Source organism: Zosterops lateralis (assembly GCF_965231275.1).
Source record: "Zosterops lateralis genome assembly, chromosome: 1".
In the NCBI taxonomy this organism is placed as follows: Eukaryota; Metazoa; Chordata; class Aves; order Passeriformes; family Zosteropidae; genus Zosterops; species Zosterops lateralis.
Window position 1 is genome coordinate 42881305 of NC_139762.1, and position 14535 is coordinate 42895839.

At 41.5% G+C, this 14535-nt stretch overlaps 1 protein-coding gene across 1 annotated transcript in view; it reads left to right on the forward strand.

The window, feature by feature from the left end:
• Positions 1 to 9734: 9734 nt before the first annotated feature.
• The window catches only part of CMTM8 (CKLF like MARVEL transmembrane domain containing 8), a 34938-nt gene continuing 30137 nt past the window's right edge, over positions 9735 to 14535 (forward strand). The window contains exon 1 of the mRNA XM_083859447.1: positions 9735 to 9924. Within this exon, the coding sequence (XP_083715573.1) occupies positions 9757 to 9924 (168 nt within the window). The 5' untranslated portion in view covers positions 9735 to 9756. The remainder of the gene's footprint in view (positions 9925 to 14535) is intronic.

Consider the following 14535-nt stretch of genomic DNA (forward strand, 5'->3'; position numbering starts at 1 on the left):
TGTTACAGAAGTTATATGGTGAATGAGCAGGGAACCTAAACTATTCGAGTTTAGCAGCCTGCTTGAGTCAGGATAAAAGCATTCCAACTGGACTGTTAGAAGGCAGTTCCTTGGATTGCTGACCTTGCTGGACATACCTTAAGGAATCAGTGACATCATTCTCTGGGACTGCTTGCTGTCTACCTGCTTCTGTGTTAAATTCACATTTTAAAAAAGGAAAGGCATGCACAGACAATGCTTAAACAGGAAAAAATGTTTAATTTGCAAGTCTGCTTTCAGTTCTGAAGTATTAGCCTTAACATATGATTTATCTCTATTCAAGGCAGTTTTCCTGGGCATACCTATTTCCAAGTCTTTGTGTAGCTAGACAGAGCTTTGGAAAGATTATTTTGCTTTCAAAGGAATTATCTGTGCTGAGATGATTAGTAAAATATATTGAAATCCAGTAGGTAAATCTCATCAAATAGCTGATCTTCAGTTTAATACAGATTCAGAGTGTTTGGGTGGGCATTTTTTTTTTATTATTTTCTGTGCTGCCTTTGAATGAACACGACTTACTGCATCTGCTTTAGTCCAGCATTCTTGACTCATTGTAATAAATTGGTGGCTTTTTTTGGAACAGCTAATGTCAGGGGATTCACTACCACACACACAGGGTAAAAGTAGTTTCTCTGTGTAGTGATCATGGAGAGTCTGATCATGGCCTCTCTTTGTCACTCATCTTAAAAAAAAAAAAAATTCAATCACATTAAGGAATAATTGGGAAATAATGGTTTCTTTTTCAAGGCAGGGATACACAGAGAGCAAGTACGTGGGGGGTGTAGTCCCTCAAATCCTGCCTCTTCACTTCCCCAGATTTGGAGGTGGACTTGAACTGTATCCCTCACACTCAGATGAGGGAGACTGAGGATCTGCAAAGCCTCCAATTCCCTCTCCTAGAGAGGCCCCCTTTCATGGCTCCCTTTCTGTGCTTTTATAAGAGCACATGGGATACTTGCCCTTGTGGTAGAGGTGTCTTCACCAGCATTTTCTTTCTTTTTTATATGTATTTTTTCCTTAGCACTGGTTGCCTTGCACTGGGTTGCTTTATATATTGGATTATTTTTGCAGGCTGGAGGATGCCACCTATAAATCAGCTGCTGGTTAGATAGATACCTTGAAATACCCACTGAGGTATCCCAGTGTCATTCATTGCTATTGATGAAGATAATTTATTAAATCCTGCATTTCAGCGCTGATGAACTGAAGTAATTTACTTACTCATATTTCCCTTTCTTGTGAATTACATCAAGAAAACCTTCACTAGTGATTTTAGACAGCCCATAAAAGAAGTATTCTAGCACAAGAAGGATGCTTGCATGCAAGAAGTCATAAAATAATTTAGTTTGGAAAAGACCTCTAAGATCATTGAGTCTACCTGTTAACGCAGCACTGCCATCTTCACCACAAAACTGTGCCCCCAAGTGCCATACTCATGTTTTTTTGAACACTTCAAAGGATGGTGATTCTACTGTTTCCCTGGACAGCTTGTTCCAATGCCTGACCAGTGGAAAAAAAATTCTAATATCAAATCTAAACATCCCTTGGAGCAAATGAGATTTCATCAAAGTAATACCTGGTTTAAACAAATCATTGCTAACTTCAATATTTTTCCTTGCACTGCCTGCTGGAACAATGAATCATGAAATGATGACCTCCCTGATTACTCTTTCACTGAAACAGCAATCATAGCATCACTTAAAAAGAAAGCCCAGCAGTTTGATGCATGACCTTCATTTGCACACACTGATACAGCTTGTTTCCTGGGCCTCTGATTGAACCCTTGTGAGGAAGGCAAGTGAGTAATTATTTGATTGGTATATTCAGAGAATCACACTGCTCTTGTAACATCAGATCAGATTTGATATATTTAGTGACCACTTCTTCCTTTTTTTTTTTTTTTTTTTTTTTTTTTTTTTTTTAATAATTGTCTGGATCTATGAGACATGCTCTTGTATGCCTCTGTATGTGTATGTATATTTATATATAATCAGATTTCTGAGGTGCTGAGGAGATGAAGGTTAAGCAATCACACTGCCTGTCCTCATCTTCAGAGTCTTAACTGATCAGTCAGTTCCAGGTGAACGTGACAAAGAGGAAGGTTACCAGAAAGTACCAAATTCTTGTAAATGCCAAGAATGTGCTAACTGAGAATATGCTCTCTGTAGAAAAATCTACATGGAATAGATTGCTCTTACAGATACTCCCACTGTAGCTAGCACAACCAATGGAGTCTGAACTTTTCTTGATCATTAAGGTGAGCCAACCTCAAATTTTATAGGAAAATAAGCTTTTTCATTGTAAGGATGAGTGGGGACATCTGTATAATTGAAAATCTTACATCATAATTGTCTCATAGTTAGCATTAAGCCATATATTTGTAAATATATGATGGACTTCATTCACCCTAATATCAGTAATTAGAGCCATATCCATCACAGAGCATCCTCTACTTATTCCAGATCTAGTACTGCAAACCACAGGGCTGTGCCAGTTCACATAGTTTAAATACCTGGGATGCCCTCAGCAGAAAGACTATTTTAGTTGCACTATGAGCTGTTAGAAAAATCCTTCCTGGTATGTTTTTCTGATTGTTCAAAGAGCTTAGATATCCTAACTCCTATCAGCTCTTCTCCCAATCTCCTAAAATCCCCAAATGAAAACCTTCCTTTCTTCTAAGATTCTCTTTTCCCTCACTGATCTAGGGAAGAAGCATTATCCATGCTCAGTAGCTAGTTAGCAGGGTGATAAATGACTTGACAGGATAAGCTTTCTCAAGACATGGCATAAATGGAATAAGGCTATGTTCTGAGGAAATCCCAATCCCCCCAAAATGCAGCCCAGCATCCACCCCCTGACTGTTCTGTGGTCTCACACCATGCACTGCTCTCATGCAGCCCAAAATCTGCAATTTTCATAGGAAACTAAGTGAATTGAGAAATTTAACTAAATTTGTGTTTCTGATTAATTTAAAAATCCCAGCAGGTCTTACAAGGCCAGCACCAGAAAACACACTCTGTTCCCCATAAATGCATGCAGTCACAACAGAAACATTATTCCTTCTCTCCTGTTTCTCTAAACTCTCACTTCTCTTCCAAAGGATGTTTTTTGGGAAGCTAGAGCTGGAGGATGCACTAAGTGCCTTGCATCACTGCAGGTATTTTTTCATGCACTGACACAAGACCTACCAGGTATTGGGGGCTTTGCATATCTGTAACACTAATGCTATGAAAACCTCCAATGATTTACAGTCATGAGCAGTATTCTGTATATCCTGAAACACTGGTGCCTGAAGCTCTGTGTCCTGCTTTGAGCTGAACTTGACTGTGTTTTGTACTAATGAGAATTGTTTCTTTGGTTTTGTTTTGGGGCTAAGACTGCTGTGCGAATACAAACATCAGGGTCATTTTGTTCTTTGTTGCACAGAAGTCTTTTGGCACTTGTCTAGATGCAAAGATAAACTGCTGATTTGATTATATTGCTCAGCTGCTTTGAGATTTCAGGCCACTACGTGGTGTAGGGTCCCCTGTTAATATTTTCCTCTCCTCTTAATGGAGAGATGTCAAATGTCCTTATTCCATACTAATACTAACAGAAAGGCTGTGTCAACTAGTATGAGGAGCAGTAAAACATCTGCCTGCACTTCTCTGCCTTCTCCCTCCACTGTTGTGTTCCCCAAGATTTAGATCAGTGCTCTGCCAGGCTCAGTTCTCTTCTCCTGCACTTCAGCCCCTATGACAGAAGTGCATGTACTCTGGCACCTCACTCCAGTCACCTGGCATATTTCTCTGCAGACCCTGCAGTCAGCCCACTGGCTTTTTAACTTTCTCTGCATGATAATTTTTCTACCCTTAAACCTTGCAGTCCATCTGCATAAAATTGATTCTCCCTGTACAGCAGTTTCATTACCAGTTTTCGTTGTCCAGACATAGCGAGATTCATGAGATCCTTTATTCTGCTGCCACTCCAGGAGATGTGTCAGGCATTGGTACTGCATGTGTATTGTACAGCTGAGTGACCAGTGTTAACAAGACTGTCACTTTATGGAAATAACTGGAATTAATTTCTGTGGTTTCTTAAATCATGTGGGTCATCACTTGTCGTGTTGTGTATAATAAAGACCACAAAAATTGTCAATGTAAGTCTGGTAAAGAGTACATTTCAAATAAACCTATAGCTTGGAATTATAGATTTTAAATGATGGAGAGTTTACTGTTTTATTTAGTAAATACTTCAGATAGCTAATCATGCTATGTTAAAAGGAAATTCAAAAAGCCCCAACAACAAAACCACTTAATTTTCAGTCTGAATTTGTCTAGTTTCAGGTTTTAGCCATAGTATTTTGTTAGGTTTTGCCTGCCAGCCATGTTTTCTTTCAGGGTATATACAAACACAGCAAGCTGAAGTCACCTCCTCATAATTTGGGATAATATAAGACACACTTTAAGTCTCAGGCCTGTGTCATGGTGTTGTACCAACCACAGCAGAGCAACATAGCTGACTGTTTATTATTTTATTTAAGCCTGCAAGCGAACTGAGTTGGCTGTGAACTCTCTCCTTAAACTTGGATAGTGCTGTGATGAAACCACAGTAGAATTATACAGTCTTTCATTAATTATCTCAAAACAAATATGGCATTGACAATTGTTGAAGGTGATATTTTCCTCCAGCTGTTTTGCACTGGGCTTGGGTGCTGTATAAACATTACCTGCTGCCATTTACATAAACACTTAGGCAAGCTCCACCCTTAGCAAGTAGAAAATGCACACGTCTTCAGTGGAAATGTTTATATTCTCCAGGATGTAATCACTAGTATGTGTTTGCTCCATAATAATATTTAAAGGTCTGTGGTGGACTGCTGACCCTAATGAAAGTATTTATGAGTGTGCCTCAGGGACAGCCTGCCTGGACGTGCTCAGGGGCAGAATAAGCTCCTTCCTCACACAACATGACACCAGACACTCTTGAGTATTCGGGTGGCCTCTGATTTGCAGGTGTGAGAAGGCACAGGCACCAGCTGTGCTTGGAGCTGTGCTTGCAGGATCACTGGAGAGCAAGACAGCCAAGAGCAGCTGGGAAGCAGCCTGGGAAATGAAATGCAGACATGCTCTTGCAGGTGCTCTACAGAGCTGAAGTCCCTGGCCCCAAAACATGAAAACCACCACTCCCATTCTGAGAAGAATTGTTATGTAGACTTCACACTTCTCACAACAAACTATTTTTAATTTGATTAGATGTGCTCTCTGCCCTGAAGTGAAGCATATATATTCAGCATGCTTGGAGTGTGTTCTAAGCACAAGTCAGCTCTGAAAGAAGTAAGCAATTTTTCCTCAGCACAGTATCTGTGACATAGTTGTGTTGCAGGGCTGGGAAGGATTTTAGATTCCCAGAGCAGATAAAACACCTGGTAAAAGCCTAATGCAAAGAAAATACACAGCTTATGTACTCTATGCTTTCTTTTCTTAGCACAGTCTCTATCACCACACAGTTTACTTAGTGTTGTGGGTTTCAAAACTGAAAAATAAATTCTAAAAGTCAGTATATTACTGTTCCTAGCACAGAGTTAATTATCTGTATGGCAAAATATGTTGTAAGACAGCCTTCTGGCAGGTAAAAGGACTGTTACAGTTACAGTTAGGACTTTGTATATAACTTGAGTATAGTTCATGTAAAGAAAGAAATACTTGTGATAAGAGGAGTACAGAACATATACAGCTAAATCCTGCCTTTTCCATCATTAGGGTAGTAACAAACATCTCATGATAAAATCCCATGCACTGTCATTACTTTGGTCATTGTTTGAATTGGTGTTGGGTTTATGTTCATTAATTTTAGGTGCCCAAGCTGCAAAACAAAACAAGTCTTGTGTTCAGTAACCCCATGTACAAACAAAGATTCTCTATGGGTTTTCCAAATAATGGCCATTTTGAAAATATGGGCGTCTCATCTATTTGCTCTCTGTTGCAGCAACATTGAAAGATACAAGTATCTCAGTCATGAAAACCATCTTTACTTTGTGAAATATGGATTCCTACACAGAGACACTTGCCTTGATTGATCATGTGCCTATGACAAATGTTACTACCAAAGTACAAATCAGGTATTTCTGGTTTGGGTTAGTATAAATCAGCTTTTCCATATGCTTGTAAGCTGCCGAAGGGTAAAATATGTTATAAATTATTTACTTGAATACTTTTGTAGCTCAGAGCCTACACTTTGCTAATTCTGAAAAGCCATTAGGAAATTTCCAATCGTTTCTTGATTTAATGCTAACTAAAAATATCCTCAGATTAGCACAGTAGGATGTCAAGGGTGAGAATATTTGTCCTGGACATCCGGCATGAATCCCCATTCCTTGTGCGAGACCTGGGTTTCATGGAAAGTAAAGTTCCTTTCTTGCTCTCTTCAGAAGAAGTTCCCTTAGCTTTCTTAGTTCACTTCTAGGTGGTTTAAATACAGTAAGTTTTTTGTTTGGACTGAAACCTACTGATAACCACCGAAAAATCTCACTTATCTTGTATATGTTAAAGTGCTTTACTTACCTAAAAAAAGTTAGATTGTGTTTGACATTTGAAAATTCTAGCATTTGGGAAGGGGGAAGGGAAGCTGTATTTCAAAACCAGAAAAACAGTTCAGGAAATTCCAGTCAGCTCCACTCCTTGGGCCTGTGAGTCTACTTTAATTAGCACTTCCAGCTGGCCAGATTGTTGCTAAGAAAATAGTTCTAGAGAGCTCGATCAGTAATGTCAAAAATGTTGATACCTCAGGATTTGAGAACAAAACCAGCTTAAATGGAAGAATCTGTTAATTAGATATTGAGACGTTCAGGAATAATCCCTTTACTGAGAAACTTGATAACACTGGTATCCACTATTTTGCTTTTACTAAAAAGCCTTCAATTTACATTGAAAGGCTTCACCAAATTGCATATTTTTTCCTAATCAGAGTTTACTTCCTTATAGTAGTTGACAAGCAAGAGGTTACCATCTTGACTGGTGTTTAAAAGCCTTGCTGATCCTTCCCTTGAAAGGTTAATTTAAAATAAAGAAAATGGGCCACCTTATTCTCTCTTGGTAGTTCTATAATAAAAGGTTGATTGTTCAAGCAGCAGCATTCAATTATTCTGTTTCTGATGCTATCTACATGTAAAAAAATCTAGCTAGGCTTAGCTGGTCCCTGAAGGCTTTCCAGTTCTAGCCCTCAGTGCAAGGATGCAAAACAAAAAAAATAGAGCCTCACAATTAACATTCAAAATGTCAAGTATTATGTTGTCAAGTTAAAGAATGAAATTTGCTTCCAGGAAGATCAGATACAGAAAAGCTTCTGGAGTGTTTACTGATTTTTTAGTGAAACTCATTCTTCGAATATGTTTGCTGGAGAAAAATAAGCTAACTAGGGAAGTCAGTGGAAGCCAGTGTTCAGAGAAATTGCCCACAAGTGTAGCCCTCCAGTTCTTGTTGAATTAATCATGATACTAGACCTTTACAACAGACATTGAAAGCATGCAGTGTATTAATATAGCTGAAGCAGAAAACACTTTGTTCCCTATCTGTGTTTTATTTTACTTTTTTTTTCTCTCCTACAGGAGCTGGGATGCTCAAATGACAGATGTGCAGACCAAAAGCAATGAAATTTATTGCTCTAATTCTGATGGCTGAAAGAAAACCAACACTGACCCTCAAGAATTTAGGGAGCAAAATAAATAAAGAATTTTAGAATTATGCATGAGCACTGAGACCACTGAATAACATCCTGGAGATGGTGAGAATATGGTGAGAATATACATCCAGTGTAAAATAAGAGATCTCAAAGGAAAAGTTATATGAATGGCTCAAAAAACTTTGAAATTAATATTAATTTTGATAGCAGCGTGAATTTTAGACCCTCATTTCCTCACTTTTACTTACTGATCTTCTAGGTGGAAAACCAAAAAGACAGGAATCTCTCAGAGGGGAAAACCGATGCTGTTACAATGGATCCTCACAAACAACGGGGGCATGGCAAAGTAGCTCTGGCATTGGAAGGAACCTTGGCAGTGCTGAACAATCAGATAAAACACTTTTTACTTGCAAGCCAGTTGAAGCAGGCCTCCAAACAGACCAGTGCACAGGTGTGTTCTGATCCTTTAAAATATCAACTCTTATTTAATAGAAAGAATAAAATAGGAACACAAAAAAATACCGAATACTGTTAATGTCACCAAAAAAAAAAAAAAAAAGGTTTTGCCAAAAAGTGTGAAATTCCTTGTTTCATGATTAAGAAGTTGTGTTCAGTGGTCTCAGTGTGTGGTTTACTAATGGTCTTTTTGTCTCACCAAAAAAAAAAGAAAAGAAAAAAAAGGCAGCTATCTGTATATCTTATCGTGTTGAGTGACAGGCATCATGTTCTGATGACCTGCAGTTCATGTTTGCAAAACTCTGCCACATTTCTTCTGCCATCTTAAATAAATAAGTCACCAGTGTCTAAAACATTTGCATTGAAAGGCTTTACCAAATTGCGTATTTTTTTGTAATCAGAGTTTACTTCTTTTCCTAGTCAGAGTTTAGAGGGCATGGAGGCTCCACAGAGCCTGAGCCAAGATACACATTCCTAGGAGCCCATGGAGCCCGTGCTGTGACACACTTACACTGTGAGCGGAGGCACAATAATGCACAAGAAACAGTTCCTTTGGGTAATTCAGGTTTCCTGTATTTCAGGGAGAAACTCTCCCATACTCCTCCTCCTCCCTCCTCAGCTGCTTCAATCCCTTGCTGAAAGGTAATACCACAAAATCCAGCCTTTGTTATGCAGTAGGAGAGCAGCAGTAAACAATTCAAGGACAATGGCCACCAGACATGTGGAAAACACTTCATTTTTTACTGAATGGCCACATGCAAATCCTTTGCTAATTAGAGTTCCTGAACCTTGAAAATAACGATAACCTGCTTGCTTATTGTTGAAACCCTATGGTTTTTGTGGAATGGACGATCGCTTTAGAAGCTCTTAAAAGATCCAGAAATATTTGGTTGGTTTTTTTTTTTTTTTTTTTTTTTTAAAGATGACACTTCAGACTGGAGTACTGAAAAATACAGGGTAAGGAACAGATCAACACTGCCAGGTAGTAGGTCAGTAATGACTGCACACTTTACACCTCCAGCGACTTTTATGGCTTTTAAAAGCCTTTTGCGTTGTTCTGTCTCTTGGTTATTTGCAGACCCCAGAGAGGGCTGTGTTATCTCCCAGACTCCTGTTCCCGCCCGCGGGGCTTTGCCCTGGTTCCTGGGCCGGGCTGTGGCCGCCAGCGGGGACAAACACCTGCAGCCCCAGCGCGGCTCTGCCAGCGCCTGCAGCCCCTGGAGCAGGGATGGCAGCCTGGAGGGACGGACCCCCACACCGAGCTCGCCGTGGGGCTGTGGCACAGACAGCGGTGGTTTAGCCTGGCTCCTCGGCTGCAGCAGACGGGAGCCCGAGTGTATGGAAGAGCGGGAGGTCAGGAGATGGTTTTGAGAGGGGCCCCGCTCGTTCCCCAGTGTCGGGGATGTGCCAGTAGCAGCGGGTCCCGCCCGGGGCAGCGGCGGGAGGGCTGGGCGGTGTGCGGGGCGGGCTCCAGACCCGCCTCCCCGCCGGGGCCGGGCGCCCAGCACCCTCCTCCTCCTCCTCCTCCTCCCCTGGCCCGGGCGGGGGCTGCCCGCGGCGCCGGGGCCGCGCAGAGCGGGAGCGGCGGGTCTGGGTCCGGCCATGGAGCCGCCCGCGCCGCCCCCCGAGCAGCCGCCGCGGCCGCGCTCGCACACGGTCACCACCACCAGCAGCTCCTTCACCGCCCACCTCTCGGCCAGCTCCAGCACCCTCGCCTACGACAGGGAGTTCCTGCGCACCGTGCCCGGGCTCCTCATGGTCACCGAGATTGTGAGTGCGGGGGGCGCGGAGCGGCGGGGGTTGGGGTTTATCCAGGGCATCACCCCGAGCCGAGCGGCTGCCCGGGGTCCTGCCCGCAGGTGGAGCGCGGGGAAAGGACAAGCGACAGCGGGGGACACCAATGTCCCGCCTGGAACCCGGAGAAGCAGCGCAGGGCTCAGGTCTGCTCAGCCTCCCCTGGTATCTGCGGGACCATCACCTCCCGCAGCGGAAAGACCAGTTTTGGCAGAGCGAGCACTGAGTTTTGGAGACTCTCCTGTAACCACACTGCTTGTGTATGCTTTGCACTTTATAGCCCACCAATAGTCATGATGCGAGAGTTAATTAAACAACGTATCTTTGTTTCCTAGGTCAATAAAAAACATTTCCTTACGCTCCTAGTGCTTAGATACACCTGTGCAGAGTGGGAGATGAACTGACGCCTTTTGGGTTTGGTAGTGAATTTGGTTTTTTGCAGGTAGTCCATAAGGTGTAAATGAACATAGAGAGGGGCCGGGCAGTGCTAAATTCGGTCACTTGCCTCAGTTGTAGGTGGTGAACAGCACAACCCTGCAGGCCTGTTTGCCCTCAGTGTGTTGATCAACAGACACTCAGCATCTCCTCCTGAAAATGATGTGTTTAATTCCACTCATCTACGCTATTAATAATTCAGGGTCTTTAAAGAGCTGGCTGCCCCACCTAACTTTTTTGAGTTTCCTGTGTGAAGTTTTTGTTGTGTCGAAGCTTCAAGGATTAACTTATCGGACCACATTTGTTTCCAAGGCTTGAAAACATTGTGCTTCACCAGAGCAGTGGAATGGCTGTTGGTTTTGTGGACTTCAAAGTTAAAATAACCAGGCAAAGCTTCAGGCTGATGTGTGATGTAGGACCCCGGGCAGGAGCAGTGCTATTGGAGAGAGGATGCACCCTGAGATGCCAGAGTGCTGTGCAGGCCAGTAGTGATGGGGCTGCTACTGCCTGGTACCCTGTGTGCCAGTGTCCTTGGGAATTCTGTCAATACCTAGCAGATAGGTAGGATTGTAGGCTTGCTTTGGCTCTTAAATACAGGAGATGCTTCACTGTCAAAGCTGTGGTAGATCTGTGAATAAACAAGTTTTTGAAAGAATAGCTGCTTTCTTTTCCACTCTTTTTCAGTTAGTAATTACAGCAGTTATGTACCTTTCTTGTACTTTATCTGAAGAGTGATCCCACTGTAGATTGTTACAGAGGCGCCCAAGGCTTTTCCCGAGCCCTGCTGGAATGTCATATATTCATCCTGGCTGTGAATACTGGATCAGCTGCACTCACATTGAGCTACATGGCCACAGGGCATGGACAGGCTCTTGCTCACTCTTTGTTGGAAGTGTGCCTTCCAGTTTGTGTTGTGAAGCCTATCTTTCTAAACAGTGATGATGCATTTCAGGGGGATTTCGTTTCCTCTCAGCCATTCTTAACTCCTGGAATAATTGTAAAATAAAGATGAGCAGTTCCTGGCCAACTCAAAGGAGCTAATAGACGTCTCTAATGTAGATTAACTTTTACTGCTTTGTGATGGTGTACTTGAGAGAACAGAGTACAGCTCTGGTATGAAGTTGAAAGTTGTGGGCAGGTCCTACAGAAGTAGAGTAGTGATAGATAGTGCCTTTAAGGAAATACTTCCAGTTCTTAACTCCACTTATTTTAAAGCAGCTAGAGTAGCTGTTCTTCTGTGAAATTAAAGAAAAACACACTAGTGAAGACTTTTATATGAAATTAGTTGAAAGGACCCCAGTTACTAAAATCAAATAATAAGATTATATGTGTGTATATATGTGTATATATATATATATATATATTTGGCACTGGGTTTTGGTTAGACATTTTCCACCAGTTCGATATGTTCTTTTTTTTTTTTCTTTCCTGAGCGAAAATATGCTTTAACAGAGCATACCTAGAGATCTCAAGATCTCTATTTCCAAACTTGCTGTGCATATTCTGCAGTATTGGAGTTCTGTACCCTAAATCGGCCTGTTCTGATTGCTGTGCCTTGCCTGCACCAATTGACCCTTCAGGGTATTTCTGACCCTCAGTACTGATCCTCCAGCTTATAGCACGATCCTTCTGCTAAGGGTTTGCAAACCTGTAAATGAGACTAGCATGTAATTCAGTCTCAGGAGTTTGCAGCCTGATGGATCTTTTCCAGTCTAAGCATGAGCTCTAAAGAACAGCTGCTGTGGTAGGAGCATCCCTTTTCTTCTGGTGCCCCTTCTCTGGGACACCTGTGACGTGGGCAGGGAAAAGGACTGTTTTTAGTAACATCTGCTATCAGTGCAGCTACTCATCTGCAGGATCCCATGTCCATGGTAAAGCTGAGCTAGTGGCATTAAACAATGGTGCCAAATGCTCTGAGAGTTTGCACTGTGGGGATGCATAAATATTTGATTATTGCTGCTGTCAGTCAGCAGCGTGCATGCAGCAAGAGGGGTGCAGCCTGTGTCTCCTGGCTCTGAAACTGGAGCTCTCTTCTCTGTGTAGGCAAAGGACAAATCTGTGTTATTCTTTGACCAAAGAGAATGGAAAAACAAAAAGTTACCACATAAGTGAAATATTCCAACCCCCTAAATGAAGAACCTCGATCAGGTTTTTCTCCCACTTCCCTAATTTGCATACTGTGAAGATGAATTAACTGCTGTGTGGATTTCCCTGTGTCCTGGTAACCAGCCTACATCTGTACTGAGACTGTGGTTTAATGGCACAGTAAATTCATCTTAACAGTTCCTGCTAAGAGATTCTTTGTAGTCCTGCAAAGCACTCGTCTGCTATTAAGTCAGTCTGCTGTTTCAGATTTGTTCAAAATGAGTTAGCTTTGTAAAGACAGGTTTCATGATGGATCAGGTATTATCTGTCCTTTATGGGGCTGCTTTAGAGCCTGTGTAAATGTGGAATGAGGCTGACTGTGCCTATTCAGCAGTAATAAGAGTTATATACCCAAACCTGGTTCAGCTTAACTCTGTAATGCCTTGTGGTCTAGCACTGCACACATCTAGCATGAATGAAGTCAGAAATCCAGCCTGAAGTGTAGGCTAAATTACCTGGTGCTGACAGATTTCCATTGCCTTTGACTTCTGCCTCCATGACCAGAGCAGGTGCAAGGTTTCCTGACACTCACTTGGAATCAACGACTGGGATCAGTTTATTTCAGTGGAAAGAGCAAAATAGAAAATGCCATTGTGTTTCTGAGAGACCTTTGGAAACTGACATAGAACATCACTTTGGTGCATGGAAGGCTGTCCAAAGCACTTAAATACAGAACTAGTAGTGCTTGCTGGACAGGGCAGGGGCTTCTGACTTTGGAAACTTGGATTTACTGGCTTTAGTTGGCCATTGACTACTGCAAGTTAATTTATCTGCATGTCTCTAACCTCTCAGAATGTCTCATCCATTCATGGAATATGTGTACTAATCTTTGTAGGGGTCATAGAGATCCATTGGTGAAAAGTAGTATAGAAGATGTGAGTGGTGTTATAGAATGTCTTTAAATGAGAAAATGAGATGTCAATTGCCTGGGTTGACACTGAAGTAAAAATACATCATATAAAATAATTGATACTGATTCCTACAGTGTAGCACCACCAGTCCCCCTGGAGGATTTACAGTTTCAAAATGAGCAAGTATAGTGATTTCTAGAGATATCTTTTGAGTATTTCTTTTCTGTAAAATGATGGCCCAGAAAAGCTACGTTTATCTTCCTGGGACTTTTATGGCCAAGAAAAATGATGGCTAGTGATACCTTCTCAGAGCTTTAAATCAGCTTCTCAAGTCAAGCATTATGGATCACTTTGGGGAAGTGGAGAGTTTTGTGGTTGCTATGGATGTAGTTATAAAAGTATTTACTTTCTAGCAGGATGACATTGATCTCTTCAGATTGTTGCTTCACACCAGTGTGTTGCTAGATGGAGTCTCTTGTAAAACTTGCACTACTGATTTTAAGGCTTGTGATGCCTATTTGACCTTGACAAAAACAAATACTTATATAGCTTGGAAAGGTTTAGAAGGTTGTTACTCTGCTGCTGTACATGAGATCTTGTGATGGTGTAAATTGTAATTTCAGTTGCATTTCTTTATGCTGTTCTATGCACATTATTCTTTGAAATGCCCAGAATAAAACAGGTACTTGAAATAAAAGCCTGGTAGGAAGTTATTTATTTTATTAACACCACATAAAATTGTGGTTCAAAATTATGTTTCTGGACAATAAGAATAATTTTGATCACTGGTTCATTATTCTTCTTCAAATGTTAGACCTTTGAAGATTTAATTCATAAAGGAAATATTGTTGACTTTCCTTATTCTAGTAGACTGGCGATCCTCAGAATATTAAATAGATATTGAAAGTTATGTCAGATCTAAGATAGTGAGGTTGGCAAAACCAGAACAACTGGAAATGTGCAAGTGTTTGTTCAATGGACTTTTCACCTTTTTCCTGAGAGATGCATCAAGCTCATCTACAGATATTCAAGTGTTGCATTAAGTCAGCAATAAAGTCATATAAATGTTAAGAAAAATAGAAGTGGTACAGGGGGGATGATCTACTGTGAGAAAGCTAAAATACGAAAATTGTACTTTAAGCTCTCTTTCCATTTA